This window comes from Nicotiana tomentosiformis, chromosome 12, assembly GCF_000390325.3.
Source record: "Nicotiana tomentosiformis chromosome 12, ASM39032v3, whole genome shotgun sequence".
NCBI lineage: Eukaryota > Viridiplantae > Streptophyta > Magnoliopsida > Solanales > Solanaceae > Nicotiana > Nicotiana tomentosiformis.
The window spans coordinates 43,969,194-43,982,897 of NC_090823.1; the positions used below are offsets into that span (position 1 = coordinate 43,969,194).

At 34.9% G+C, this 13,704-nt stretch overlaps 2 protein-coding genes and 1 non-coding gene across 3 annotated transcripts; 2 read left to right on the forward strand and 1 right to left on the reverse strand.

Annotated features, from left to right (window-relative positions):
* The first annotated feature begins 2,076 nt into the window (after positions 1-2,076).
* Positions 2,077-2,769, forward strand: LOC104112932 (uncharacterized). Its single transcript, XM_009622980.4, has one exon. The coding sequence runs from the start codon at positions 2,135-2,137 to the stop codon at positions 2,579-2,581; it is 447 nt and encodes a 148-aa protein (XP_009621275.1). The 5' UTR covers positions 2,077-2,134; the 3' UTR covers positions 2,582-2,769.
* Positions 2,770-3,884: 1,115 nt separating this feature from the next.
* Positions 3,885-5,774, reverse strand: LOC104112933 (uncharacterized). Its single transcript, XM_009622981.1, has 2 exons — positions 5,278-5,774; positions 3,885-3,993 (listed from the first exon to the last, which is right to left on the reverse strand). The coding sequence occupies exons 1-2, from the start codon at positions 5,772-5,774 to the stop codon at positions 3,885-3,887; spliced, it is 606 nt and encodes a 201-aa protein (XP_009621276.1).
* Positions 5,775-13,378: 7,604 nt separating this feature from the next.
* On the forward strand, positions 13,379-13,497 carry LOC117280713 (5S ribosomal RNA). The gene has a single exon (XR_004511282.1). It is a non-coding gene; the product is annotated as a 5S ribosomal RNA (ribosomal RNA).
* The last annotated feature ends 207 nt before the right edge of the window (positions 13,498-13,704 follow it).

The following is a 13,704-nucleotide window of genomic DNA, read 5'->3' on the forward strand; positions in this document are numbered from 1 at the left end:
GGTATGAAATTCTACCAAATGAACTAAATAATTTCAGCATGCATTAGCATGTGTTAATCGTATACTATACAGGAGTATTTTTGTGCATTTTTAATCGTAAAACATAATAAACATATTTAATATAGTAATTATTTTGCGTTGGGGTATGTGTTAGTGTAATAATTACATTAATGTGACATTCATGCACCCTTTACACTAGATGTTCAAAAAAATCCTTTATGCCTTTTCATTTATAATGCAGAAGTTGTTTCCTCCTATATAAGTACGCTATGCGTTGTGAGTTTATTCACTCAAACATATATATTTTTAGTAGATAATAAACAAAAGGCATAAAAAACGATGTTGTCATCGGGCAAATCATTGACGAAATAAAATAAGATATCATAGAGGCATTCGAGTTGAAACTCGATGAGTTCATAGACAAGTAAGAAAGGGATTTGGGAGAAATCAAGACCAAGCTCGACAGGCTCGAGATCTTGCCCAAAGATGGCTCCTATGATTAGTCTTGGAGCAGCTCGTGGGTCTCACGATGATGACCACGATGATGGAATGGATGTTTAGTTTTTTTTTTTGTATAATCCTTTTATTTAAAGGGTTGTTATATTATTTTTAGTTTTAAGTAATTTCTTTATTTAATTTTAATTTCTATTAATTTAGTTTAGTGAAATATTATATATTCTTGTTTTAATCTTTTTGTGTGTTATTTTTTTATATTAATTCTCTTTAAACTCAAAAAATAACATAAGGAAAACATAATTTTTCCTTCAGCATAATACTACAAAATTTCAGCATGTTTTGGTATGAAACTTTAGGAAATGAACTAAATAACTTCAGCATACATTAACAAAAATTCATTAGAAAATTATATACTACAGGACAAAAACTTAAGCATGTTTAGTCTGAAATTTTAGCAAATGAACAAAAAAACTTCAGGATATTGTAGACTGCTTTAGAAAACTTCAGCAATTGTTCGTATGAAGTTTTATCAAATGTACTAAATAACTTTAGCATCCATTAGCCTGAACGTTTAGCTTTAACGTGTGGCATGGAGTTTTAGCTTTAATGTAGTTTTAGCTAAATTTTAATTTCTGTTAATGTAGTTTAATGAAATATTATATGTTTTTGTTTTAATATTTTTGTGTGTTATTTTTTTATATTAATTCCCTTCAAATAACAGAAGTAAAAACATAATTTTTCCTTCAGTATAATACTACAAAACTACAGCATGTTTTGGTATGAAGTTTGAGCAAATGAACTAAATAATTTCAGCATGCATTAGCAAAAATTAATTAGAAAATTACATACTGCAAGACAATTCCGTCAAACAACTTCATGCAAGTGTGATTAAATGAGCGTTATTTGAATTCCGATTTTTTAAGTTTAAAACTTAAAAGGATGATGAATTACAAAAATAATTCCAGAAACATTATCATGAAGATCAATCAGTTTCACAAACTAATTCGAATTCTAAAGATGAATTGCAATACTTATAATGTATTTTGTAATTTTGAATTCGGAATATGAATCTAGTTTAACTTTCTGATTTTTTGATAAAGTTGGTGAGAGGAGAGGAGATTTGAGGAGGGACGGAGTGATGGAGGAGAATGCGATTAATGCGTGATGCAGCTTTTATATCTTTTGTCAGGAGTATAATTGTCATATTATTACGGATTTTTTGTTAGTTGGCTATCAAATCAATAATTTTTAAAAATATGGTACAGGTTAAAAGGTGACACAAAATATAGGGTACGACTGCAAATTTCTTGGGATTCGAACCTCAAAAAGGCTCAATATGAAGATTTTTAGCTCTTCTACTTAAAAAATAACAATTCCACCCCCAAGACCTCTCATTCGAGGTGAATAAACCTTTACCATTTTAACTATCACCTACACATAGCATCGGTAAACATCACTACCAACCTCTCTTCATTGCATAAAGAACAAATCTTCACATTCCCGGAAATATTTAGGACAAAACCAGCCAAGAAAACTGACATTTTACCTTTAAAAATGACTCCAAAACTGATCCTTAAGCAACCCCTTCAATAGTAAACTTTAGAATTATTTAATTACCCGATTTGTGAAAAAGCACCTTAGACAAATAGTAAAACAACCAAGAAGAAGAAACAAAAATATGGAAAGTGAATGTTTTCCAAGAAAACTGCGTTATGATATTAGTATGTCAAAAAGAACAAGAAAATCACCAGTGAATATCAAAGAAGAAGCTATCAAAAGCCCCCAGCACCCTCAACAATTGATCAATTCAGTGGAAAGCAGAGAAGATGTGAATGTAGAAGAAAAAGGGGTAATTAGTAATGAAGAGGAAGAAGAAGATCAGAAGAAGAGTTTGAAGCAGCTGATTGAAGGCAGAGGAACTTCTTTGGGGCACCATTTTACCGAAGAAGAAAAGCAACTTCAGTTGGTAGTGAAACAGCCAGAAGGAAGTTTGATGAATGGATTGAAATTCAAGCAAATGGTGAGTCGTTATACCAAAGTTTTAAGTCACATGATTAAGCTCAAGAGAAAGAAGCCTGCATCTTTCGGATTGAAAATGCAGGTCCATAATAAGCCTACATCTTGAGTTTTATAGGTCAATTGAATATTCCTCGAGCTCTTTTCTATTTGTAAAAAAGAGCCACTCACCACCTGCACAAGCACAACAACAGTGTGTGTGTGTATGTATGTATGTGTACCTTCTCTACTTCAATTTAAGCTCTTATGCATGCATCTCAATAATTACAAGACAAGCACAGATTTATGACGGATAAATTCATCAACGTTGTATTGCTGTCTCTGTTTTGATGAATATTTGTCACGATCCAAAGCTGAAACAGGCATTCAACGGGCTTGATTCTACCAACTGAACCATCTTGACGAGGCTATCTTCAGCAAAGTTAAACTCATTTCATAAATCACATCTCACAAATAAGGCTTAGGCATGCTAAAGCAAACACAAACATAACATAAACATACTTTAAATTAATATCTGAAATTCTCAATATATTACTCAACATAGGACCTGTACATGGAACAAATTATACTCTAGATCTAGTAGTGTCTTTTATTTCTACATTGCACACTAATACTCCTAAAGATTCATTTTGTTTCAAATTTTAACGAGACTATACTGTCAATGCAACCAAAATATACAGACACAAGAGGTTCATCTTTAGACACTGCAGTGTCCTCATTGGATGTGGTGTTCAAAAAAAAAGGAAACTTCCTTCTCTGGCAAAATTGGGTTATCATTTAGACACAACGTTATCCTAATAGGAAAGGACACTTCATTTTTTCCATAGCATCCTCATTTTGCAGATGCAGGTGTCTCTGGTGTATCAAAGTTTAGCTTAGTTGCTTCGTAGAGGTGGGAAAAAAAATGGAAACTTGGAACTTCACTACTGCAAAAAGTTAGCTTCAGTTTTTCTCTGAGTAGCACTACATCACCATTTAAACTTCAATTTGCATCGGTTAATTCGAGGTTAACACAATGATTCTTTTTATTCAAAGTTACATGCAGAGCTTTTGGAACAGAGGTAGTATTATGTTTGTGGATTAATAATGGTGAAGAAAATGAGAGAAAAGAAGGGGTAAAGAAGAAGGAGAAGGCTGAAAGGAGTCTATGGTACTCATGTCAAAGAGAAAGAAGAAAAGAAAAAGAAAAAGAAAAATCAAAACAAAAAGCGGTATTAAAATCGTTTCGATCGCAAAGTTTTAAGTATTCTTCTGAAAAAACTGGTCAAGTCCAAGCTAAGGGGGAAACTATGTATTAGCCCTATTTTAAAACGTAAGTATCATTAACTCACATTCCGAAAACTGATTTTTTCCTAGGAAGAAGTCAAATTATGTCATCGTTTGTGAAAAAATAAGGGTTAGTTTAATGGAGCTTACGAGCAATTGGGGTACTTAAGAGGTTTGTAAGCAGCAGAAAATGATTTGTTGCTACCAAATTCAGTCTTCTCCTTGGAGGAAGCATTCGCCCCGTTACAGCTTTTCCTGGAATGGAGTAAATTATTTAAAATATATCTACATCCACATTAATTTATTACTATTCAATTGAAACAACTTCCTCAAACACTGCATTATTTATTATTTCCTCTGTTTTATTCCATATGATACACTTTTTTTGAATTCGTTAGAGAAAGACTGACACATTATATTTTATATTTTTCTATTGAAAGTATTTAAACCTTTACTTGGTGTTAATTTGTTCGTGAAGCATTATTCGAATTCTTGCAAAAGGAATAAGAAATTTACATGGCATATTTAAGACAACTAGATAAAAATGGTGCTTTTGGTATGTTTTATACATTTAATTTATGTGTCAAAGATTTTTTTTTCCTTCAAATTTGCGGCCGCTGAAATTACTTCCATATAAAATGAAGTGGAAGATTTATTTGAGTTAGTCAATAAATTAAAAATAAATTGCGCAAGCATAGTAATTAAAGAAAAGTACAATCACTTCCTTCCTTATTGTATCAGTTAACTTCTAAATTTCTTATTTAGAGACTTAGTAGTTAGTACAACTATACTCACGGTTTTGACCTTATTCCAAAGATATATCCCTATACTTGGACGTTATTGGGAGCTATTGCTATAATTCCCCTTTTTCTCCGTATCTAATTATTATTATTATTATTATTATTATTAGCTACATATGATGCATTAACTAATAACTAATTCAGCCGTATGGCATAATCAAAAAAAGCCATATATAATTTATTTCTGAATTAATTAATAATAAATAACTAAATCAAAATATTGGAAATTTTAATAAAATATCTATCCATATTTTTAAAAATAAATCTGGAAAAAAAAATTCCAACGATCTTATTTTATTATAAATTTCAAATCATTGTTAACCATCCAAAAGGAGTACTTTTCAGCAGTTGATTTCTATATTTTCGGCGGTTCTTCAAAAAATAATTATAGACTAATTCCAAAAAATTGGAGTTTTAAAATTATTTTATAATAAAAAACGGAAAAAAACAAAAACAAACAGCCCATTCAAATTACTAGTACATTATCTATAGATTTATTCACGTTCTAAAATTAGAAGAAAAATGCAAAAATAAGTTTAATTTGTAGCAGAGGATATAGTAATAGTTTTTTGGAACTCCAAATCCAAAGACCAGAATCTTCAAAATGGACTGTTTATTGCTATGTGGTTTTAAACTAAGACTGATTAAAATCTTTCTTATAATTTATCCAAAGCTGTGAATTCATGATCTTATGAAGTGGAGTTTCCTTTCATACTTAAAAGAATAAAATGTAAATTACCTTCCATTAGTTGGTTGAGTATCCCAATCAGTGCTTAATAACCTTTGTTGAGACGCTACAAAATTCTCACTTTCACAAAACTCCATGAACAAACTAGTCGATTTGTCATTGGAAGCTCTAAAGGAAGGCATATTTGTTCGATTCATGGTAATTATGGAGGAGTCATTGGTCTCCACAGCTCCACAAGTAATGAAGTTCCGAAAAATATTAAAAGCTCCACTGGAATTTCTCCTGCTCTTACTAAATGTTGAGTTATCCGAAGTAATTGTGGCACTATTGTTTTGTTCATTTTGATTCTGATAATCAACCTTCTTCTTTTCGGCCTCCTTCTTCGAAGAAGAATGATTCTCAAGTTTTTCACCATGTATGATTATGTTTTGTGAATGTTTATCTTCTTCATGCTTGGGAGAATCATTAGTCATTGGAGATGTATTAGAGCCAAAAGTTAGAAATTCTTCTACAACAATTGATGGGGTTCTTTTGCTTGATAAGTCCATATATGGCTGGATTATTTGACTTACTGGGGTTTAGGTTCTTGTTTTTCGAGAGGTGATGGCTTTTTATGTGGATTCTACTTTTTCACCACATGGAACATCTGAAAGGATATAAGTATTTACCAAGAATACCTAACTGAAGACTGAAGAGATTGACTTGAGTTTTTTTTTCCCCTCAAAAGAATGAACATTGATTGTTAAAGATTGACTAGAAATTTTCCATTTTTTAAATAAGAAAATGTCAGTCAATTCCTTTACCTTGCTATAGAACGTCAAATTTTCTTTTTAGAGGAAATCGTACACGGCAACCTTTATTTTGTATAAATGTAACCGAATTGAAATAATGTGATGGAGTATGCAGGTAATAACATGTAGTAGCAATTTATTCTCAGTCATGCTTTAAACATTAAGCCTCTTGCATTAGTAGACTAGCTTCTTTCTGATAAAGCTTGCCAATCTTACACTCCTTTTTTATGCTCGGTAGAGATATATATTCCCAACCAACCAGAGCTAAATGAGGACCTTACTTGAGATGCTCTTTTTCTTCCAAAGCAAAATAATCACTCCTCTAATTTATTTAGCTTCTAAAAGATTTGACAAACTTTCAAATCTTCAGAGAAACCAACACTATGGCTAAATTTTATTCAAATATGGTTGTACTAATAATGCTACTACAGTACCGATGCAAGTATTATTCTAAATTCATGTAATCATAAAAAAGATTGTGACATCACTTGCCATTAACAAGAAAATCTCTCTCTATGTGAGAGCAAGACCTCTTGTTGAATACAAGCCCTATTCTTTTCTTATCTAAGCCCTAGTTTTCACTTTATCTGATCTAGTAATACACGCAAATGAATTATGCTTCTCGACCCAATAGTGACACTACACCTCTGGAAGAGAGGTACGCAGGGTTGAATATAAATGACGCGCCAGTCGAACTGGATTATGTTGATGATGAAGAAGTTGTTGTTATAATTCTGTATTGCTGTAATAAACAATTAAACTTTCTGGAAAAACAAAACAGAAAGTTAGTAATACTTGTTTAACGAAATAAATTCTGGAAAAAACAGTAAAGGAATAAATCGAGTCCACTGAATACACAGTGTGTCCTTAAGGAAATTATTTCCCTCAAGTACCCGAAGTGCTGGAATATATCCTCCCAGGATAGAACGATTTAACTCACCGGAGTATTGGTATCAAAACGCCGGTGAACAGCGAGCCACTCGAAAGCTGTAAAACACACTGGAATTTTTATGCAGAAGAAGAAGAAGAAGCTCAGAAAATTTCGTAAGGAAAGATTCTAGGATTCAAACTCTATTTATAGAATTACTGGCATTGTTTCTGATAAAATAATCCGGGAAAGAAAACGGACCTGACCGAACCGGGTCGCGGGTCATGGGTTATTCCGGATTGAATTTTTCGTTAATTATTTAATTAATTAATTAAATAATTAAAAGAAATTTTATCCAAAAAAGATTAATCAATCAATCTTTGACCAAATCCGAAGCCGAAGCCGAAGCCGAGCCGAGCAAGCGACGACGACGACGGCGCGAGGCTAGCCTTCTTCTTAACTCTTTAAGAACTAGAAGAAGAGCAATTATATATATACCCATCAAAAGCCTTTTCTTCCTCCGATATGGGACAATGTCCCTTTGCCAAAAGAAACTCAAATATTTCATTTTTCCTCCATTGCTCATTCACCCTCTTTAAGCTACACAAGCTTAAAATCCCAACAATCCCCCACATGAATGGGGAATGGCTATAAAATAAAGGAATGCGCGGACGCGTGTGTGTTTTACATGCAAGAATTAATTGCATCTGAATAAGTAGGTTTCCCTTTGAACTTTCCGTAGTGAACTTATATCGGATATACTCGGCCAATCGGTAGATTTGATATCTTTGAACCGTCGAGCTTTATTGTATACCTAGACAACATAAGTCACACAATCAATCCTTAACCATCTATGGTTCTCACGGTTGTGTTCGTTTCAGCCATTAACACCGCCTGGTTTCATGAGTGCTTAGAGAATGGGCCTTTGCTTTCATTCCCCTTGAAGCGGCTTATACTTCACACTCACATAGGTGATTTCTAAACGTATAATCCTATAGACACACTATCTGGTCATATCCTGCCAGACTTAGCAAATCATTAAAAAACCTTTAAGCTTTGTTGACTCATCAAAAAGCCTTAATGCTTTACCTCGATTTCTGAACATTGTCTTCATCACAAGAATGGGTTGAGTTATTTGACAATGTTGAAACGCCATTCATAACTTTGTTTGATCTCTTTGAACCTAGCTCGTGGGATCTCCAGTCGGCTAGGTAGAGTTACCGTCATGATGACTTATCTTAGACCTTAACCCTATTCCCTTTGATGATCTTTCAACTGCCTTTTTAGATAGGTCTTTTGTAAGTGGATCCGACACGTTATCTCTTGACTTTATGTAGTCAATTGTGATAACACCACTAGAGAGTAGTTGTCTAACGGTATTGTGTCTCCGTCATATATGACGAGATTTTCCGTTATACATAACGCTCCCTACCCTGCCTATTGCCGCTTGACTATCACAATGTATACAAATAGGTGCCAAAGGTTTGGGCCAAAATGGAATATCTTCCAAGAAATTCCGAAGCCATTCAGCTTCTTCACCGGCCTTATCTAAAGCTATGAATTCAGATTCCATTGTAGAACGGGCGATGCACGTTTGTTTGGATGATTTCCAAGACACTGCTCCACCCCCAATTGTGAAAACATATCCACTCGTAGATTTAACTTCAGATGATCTAGTTATCCAACTTGCATCACTATATCCCTCGATCACGGAGGGATATTTGTTATAATGCAAAGCGTAATTTTGGGTATGTTTGAGATACCCCAAACTATCTTTGACCAAATCTTTGACCGAAGCCGAAGTCGAAGCCGAGCGAGCGACGACGACGACGGCGCGAGGCTTGCCTTCTTCTTAACTTTTTAAGAGCTAGAAGAAGAGCAATTATATATATACCCATCAAAAGATTTTTCTTCCTCTGATATGAGACAATGTCCCTTTGCCAAGAGAAACTCAAATATTTCATTTTCCTTCCATTTCTCATTCACCCTCTTTAAGCTACACAAGCTTAAAATCCCAACAGTTGCTGCACACGAAAATAATGAAGGTAATCCGCAATTCTGCATCATCAGTCGGGTACTTACGGATAGGAATGTTGTGCTTCCATCGTTTCAAGACGCGATGGGAAACACTATACGACCAATGGAAGGGATGGTTCTAAAAGAACTTGGGAATAATGTTTTTGCCTTTAAATTCTTTGATGAATTGGATTATGAGCGAGTCCTGGCCGATGCTCCATGGAATTTTATGCAGAGCCCTATTGTCATGTGGCCACTCTTACCGGGACAAAACCCAAGACAAGTTGAGTTGACACAGTTAAATATTTGGGTGCAAATACATGGGTTAGTCGGTGGCCTGAGATCAGAGAAAGGTATTCGAGACATTGGAAATGCCATTGGAATTTTTGTCTCGGTTGACTCTAAAAAATCATGATTCAATTTGGCGAGAGTATATGCAGGTTATGATTAGTATTGATGTACGTAACCCGCTGAGGAAGAACATGAACATTCGACGGCCAGGAGGAACATGTATTCATGTGACATTTAAATAGGAGCGGCTGGGAATTTTTTTCTTCTACTGCGGTATGTTAGGACATACTGATAAATTCTGTCGAAAGCTCTTTCAAACCCGGGGAGTAGATAAGTCACAGTTTCAATATGATAACTCTTTACGGGCAGAACGTCGATCGTCGAGCATGTGTGTGTGGGGGGGGGGGGGGGGGTGTCCAGAAGGTTGCGAACAGAGGATTGGGCGGAGAGGCACGGGGAAGCAAAGATGAAAGGTACGCACGGTAGAGCGGAGATCCCGCGTAATGGTGCTAACCCAGCACCGCGAACTGGGAAAGAAAATCTTGGAGATTTAGGGAATGAGCAGACTGGAAAGGAAATGCTAGATATGAGGGAGTGAGAAGGGAAACATTTTCTGGAAATCAGGGAAGAGAGAATAATTGTAGGGAGAACGAGGAAAGCGAAAATAGTAAGGGAAAGAAGCAGATGATATTAACTTGGAGAGGAGATGACAATAGTGATTGCGTAGAGGAGGACGAGGATGATAACGAGATTAAAGTAACAAATATGATAACAAATGCCTTATTTCCTTTGGATAAAAAGAGGAAACTTGATGAGTCGAGTGCTTTGAGCATTGTGGATGGGTCAAAAACCTTGTTAGTGGCGGGCTCTGGATCCCAGACCCACCAAGCCCAATGAGTTCTCTATGCTGGAATTGTCGTGGGCTTGGGAACCCAAGGACAATTCAAGAACTGAAGGACATGGTTTCTTCAAAGCAGCCCCGTATTATTTTCCTCGAGGAGACAAAGACAGGTTGGGCCACTTTAAATCAAATTCGGGCCTAACTAAATTATGAAGGTCTATTTGTTGTTGACCCAGAAGGTTTCAGTGGAGGGCTAGCGCTTCTCTGGAAGGAAAAGAACTCGTGTTCTCTTATATCTACCACAAGCAGCTCATTGATATAGAAGTACATGTACCAGGTGTTCCTACGTTTCGGTTTACAAGATTTTATGGTTATCCAGGAACACATCAAAGGCGCACATCATGGAATTTATTAAAATCACTAAAATACAAATCAAATCTCACATGGTGTATTGGTGGTGATTTTAACAATATCCTTGACTACGGGGATAAACTTGGTCGAATTCAGCAGCCAGAGTGGAGAATTAGATTCTTACCCAATTAAGAATGTCTACCTGATAGATGGACTGAAATACAGCCTGATAAGTATCTCACAACTGTGTGATAGAGGAAACATGGTAGCTTTCACCTCTATAAAATATTTTGTGATTAATCTTACCACCGACTAAATCATTTTGTAGGGAAAAATAGTGAATAATATATATATATATATATGGAGGATCTATCCACACTCTCAAATAATGAACTCACATGCTTGAGTGTCATGGACAGTGATCCCTTCTTTTTGCTTAAGAGACTTGGACATGCTAGTCTAAGTCAACTCGAGAAACTAGCCTCCGAGGACTTGGTGATAGGACTGCTTAACATTAAGTTCAAGGAAGACAAAGTTTGTGAGACTTGTGCAAGTGGGAAATAGGTAATATCTTCTTTCAAAAAGAAGAAAATTGTAAGTATTACCAGGTCGATAGAACTGGTCCATATGGATTTGTGTGGACCAGTAAAGATAATGAGTAGAGGTTATAAGAGATATGTTATGGTGCTTGTTGATGATTACTCTAAATTCACTTGGATACTATTTTTAACATCTAAAGATAAACCATTTAACAAGTTCCACTACAAGAAAAGAGACTTTTAGTGGTGACCTTTGGTGGCGACTATAGATGTCGCACCTAAAATTAAGGATTTAGTGGCGAGTAATCTAATTGTCGTTGAAAGTTGCGGTTTTAGGACCGACAAGTCAAGTCGCTACCGAAAGTTCCACAATTAGTGGCAGATTTTAAGGAGTCGCTGCTAGTACATGCCACTCTAGGTGAAAATTTTCGACTCCCGTGATTAACAAAAATTTAGGCCAAAAATCTTTACTGGCGACCCATTTAATCGCCACTAATCAAATTTTGGAGCGACTAAGTCGCCTCTATTGGCAGCACTTAAAAATAAAACTTTCATAGAGTAAATAAAAAATCAAGCAGTAAATAAAGAATCTCATTTCACTACAACTAATCCATATCTTTCCAAAACCCTTATCTCCCAGGGAGTCTATCGTCTCTCCAAATCCACATCCCCAATGTCTCTCCAAAATTGAAGCCCATCGTCTTCAAAATCATAACGGCTTCGTTTCTCCAAAACCGAAACCCGGTCGTGGAACGTTTCTTCAAAACTCCATCGCCAACGGAAGGTTTTCCCAAATGGAAGCTGAAATGGAAGGAGTTATAGAACATCATAGTGACCCCGATGATGAAGCCGTTAAGTTACCCTTTGTCTCTAGCATTATTAGCACTTCTCTTTTTCTGTGAAAAGCCCTAATTAGTAGTCGATCTGAAACCTTTTATTTGTAAGAAATTGGATGAGATGAAACAATGATTAAAGGAGATGGAATATGAATCTGTTGCTCTCGTGAGATGCAAGCCAAAGTTGCGAAAGACATGGGTTCTGTTCAAGGTCGTCTTTTTACTTTTTTATCCTTGATTTTTGTTTGATCTGTTACTTTTAGTGGATGATGTTTGATATTCTGACAATTTCTGTAAAAAAATCGTGATCTTTGGGTTATTAGATGGAAATAAGAAATTTTTTGTTAATCCCCTAAAAAGAGTGCCGGTTGCACGCCTTATTTGAAACTACTATAATGATACTTTCTTTCGCATAGAGTTATCTATCTTAACTGATTAAAATATTATCGGAGACATTGATGAATTTCGGCTTGTCCTTGAAAATGAAAGATCCAATTTTCAGTACAGATGAGTTTATTGGTTGCTGTAATATTTCAACTCCTCTTAGTTGACATAATTAAATTCCTATTCTAGTCTATGCACACGGACAAAATTTTTTATTTTTATATCCTTTTGGAGTATCTTAGTAGGATCATACGGACACAACTTGAGTGGAATTATATGGAAGATTAATACAGCAAAGCCAATCGTAAGTAGTAAGCCTAATTGTTGTTTTATTCTGTTTGGAGTATTAAATTAATTGCTATCGTCCTATGCCAAAAATATGGATATCAAATTTCATGTTATATATGAATACACAAATATTATTATTGATTATGAGTGGATCTGATTAATTCTCAGGAATTGGATGAGATGATGAAACGATTAAAGGAAATAGAAGATGGAGTTGCTGCTCCCCGTGAGATGCAAGTCAAAGTTGAGAAAGAATGGTGTTGTTCAAGGTCCTTTTTACTTTCTTTTTGCCATGATTTCTAATTTGATATATTTATTTTTTATTTTTTTTATTCTTTTTTATCAAATCCTACTAATATGTTTGATATTCAGAAAATTTCTATAAAAGAAGGTGATCTTTGGGTTATTGGATATAAATAAGGATTTGTTCTACTAGGGTTTGCCATAGTTACCCCTTTGAAATTTTTTTTTTTCAATTCACTAGAATGCCATGTTATCTAACACTTTGACTCTTCTGTTTTTTTATTTTGCATGTACTTTGATGTAGGCTCTACTTTGCTCTGTCTGTCTTACTGTGGTGTTTCATTCTATGTTGATTCTTTTCTAGTTATGGGGCTTGAAATCAGTGCTTTTTTAGTTGATTTTGGACACAAACCTGTTTCATTATTTGTGATATAATATTTTCCTCCATTATTTACGAGTAAGTTGTTGGGGATATTTATTTTCTTTTGTTTAGTTTATTGCTCTTCTTTTTAGTTCCTACCATTCCCGACTTCTTAATATGTAGTCCTTCCTTTTGTCTCAAACTAACTGTGCTAACTTGAGTTTGGCAGTTATTGTGAAATTTGATTATAAAACACTTGGTTTTAGCTTTTAAAACTAGGAGATTTCATGGTACGTGTAAAATATTAATGGGATATTACTACATTATAGTCTTTCATGGTCGAGGATGCGATCATACCAGCACTAACGCACCGGATCCCATCAGAACTCCGTAGCTAAGCGTGCTTGGGCAAGAGTAGTACTAGGATGGGTGACCCCATGGGAAGTCCTCGTGTTGCATCCCTCTTTTGTCTCGCTTTCTGCTGGTAGTAGGTTTTATGATTAACCGTTGTTTTCTTTCATTGTTGATCACCTTACTATCTTGTTATTTTTATTATGCTTTTATATGGTTTTTGGTACTGTCCCCTATATTTTCATTAATGTGGTGCTTATACTTTCCTGACCCGAGGGTCTACTGAAAATAACCTCTCTATCCTCACAAGGTAAGGAT

What these genes read in the sequence shown, in the direction of transcription:
- LOC104112932 (XM_009622980.4), top strand. Translation starts at nt 2,135, where the DNA reads ATGGAAAGTGAATGTTTTCCAAGAAAACTGCGTTATGATATTAGTATG.
- LOC104112933 (XM_009622981.1), bottom strand. Translation starts at nt 5,774, where the DNA reads ATGGACTTATCAAGCAAAAGAACCCCATCAATTGTTGTAGAAGAATTT. An exon ending in ACTCAACCAACTAATGGAAG is followed by an intron (nt 3,994 to 5,277) that starts GTAATTTACATT and finishes ACTCCATTCCAG; the next exon opens with GAAAAGCTGTAACGGGGCGA.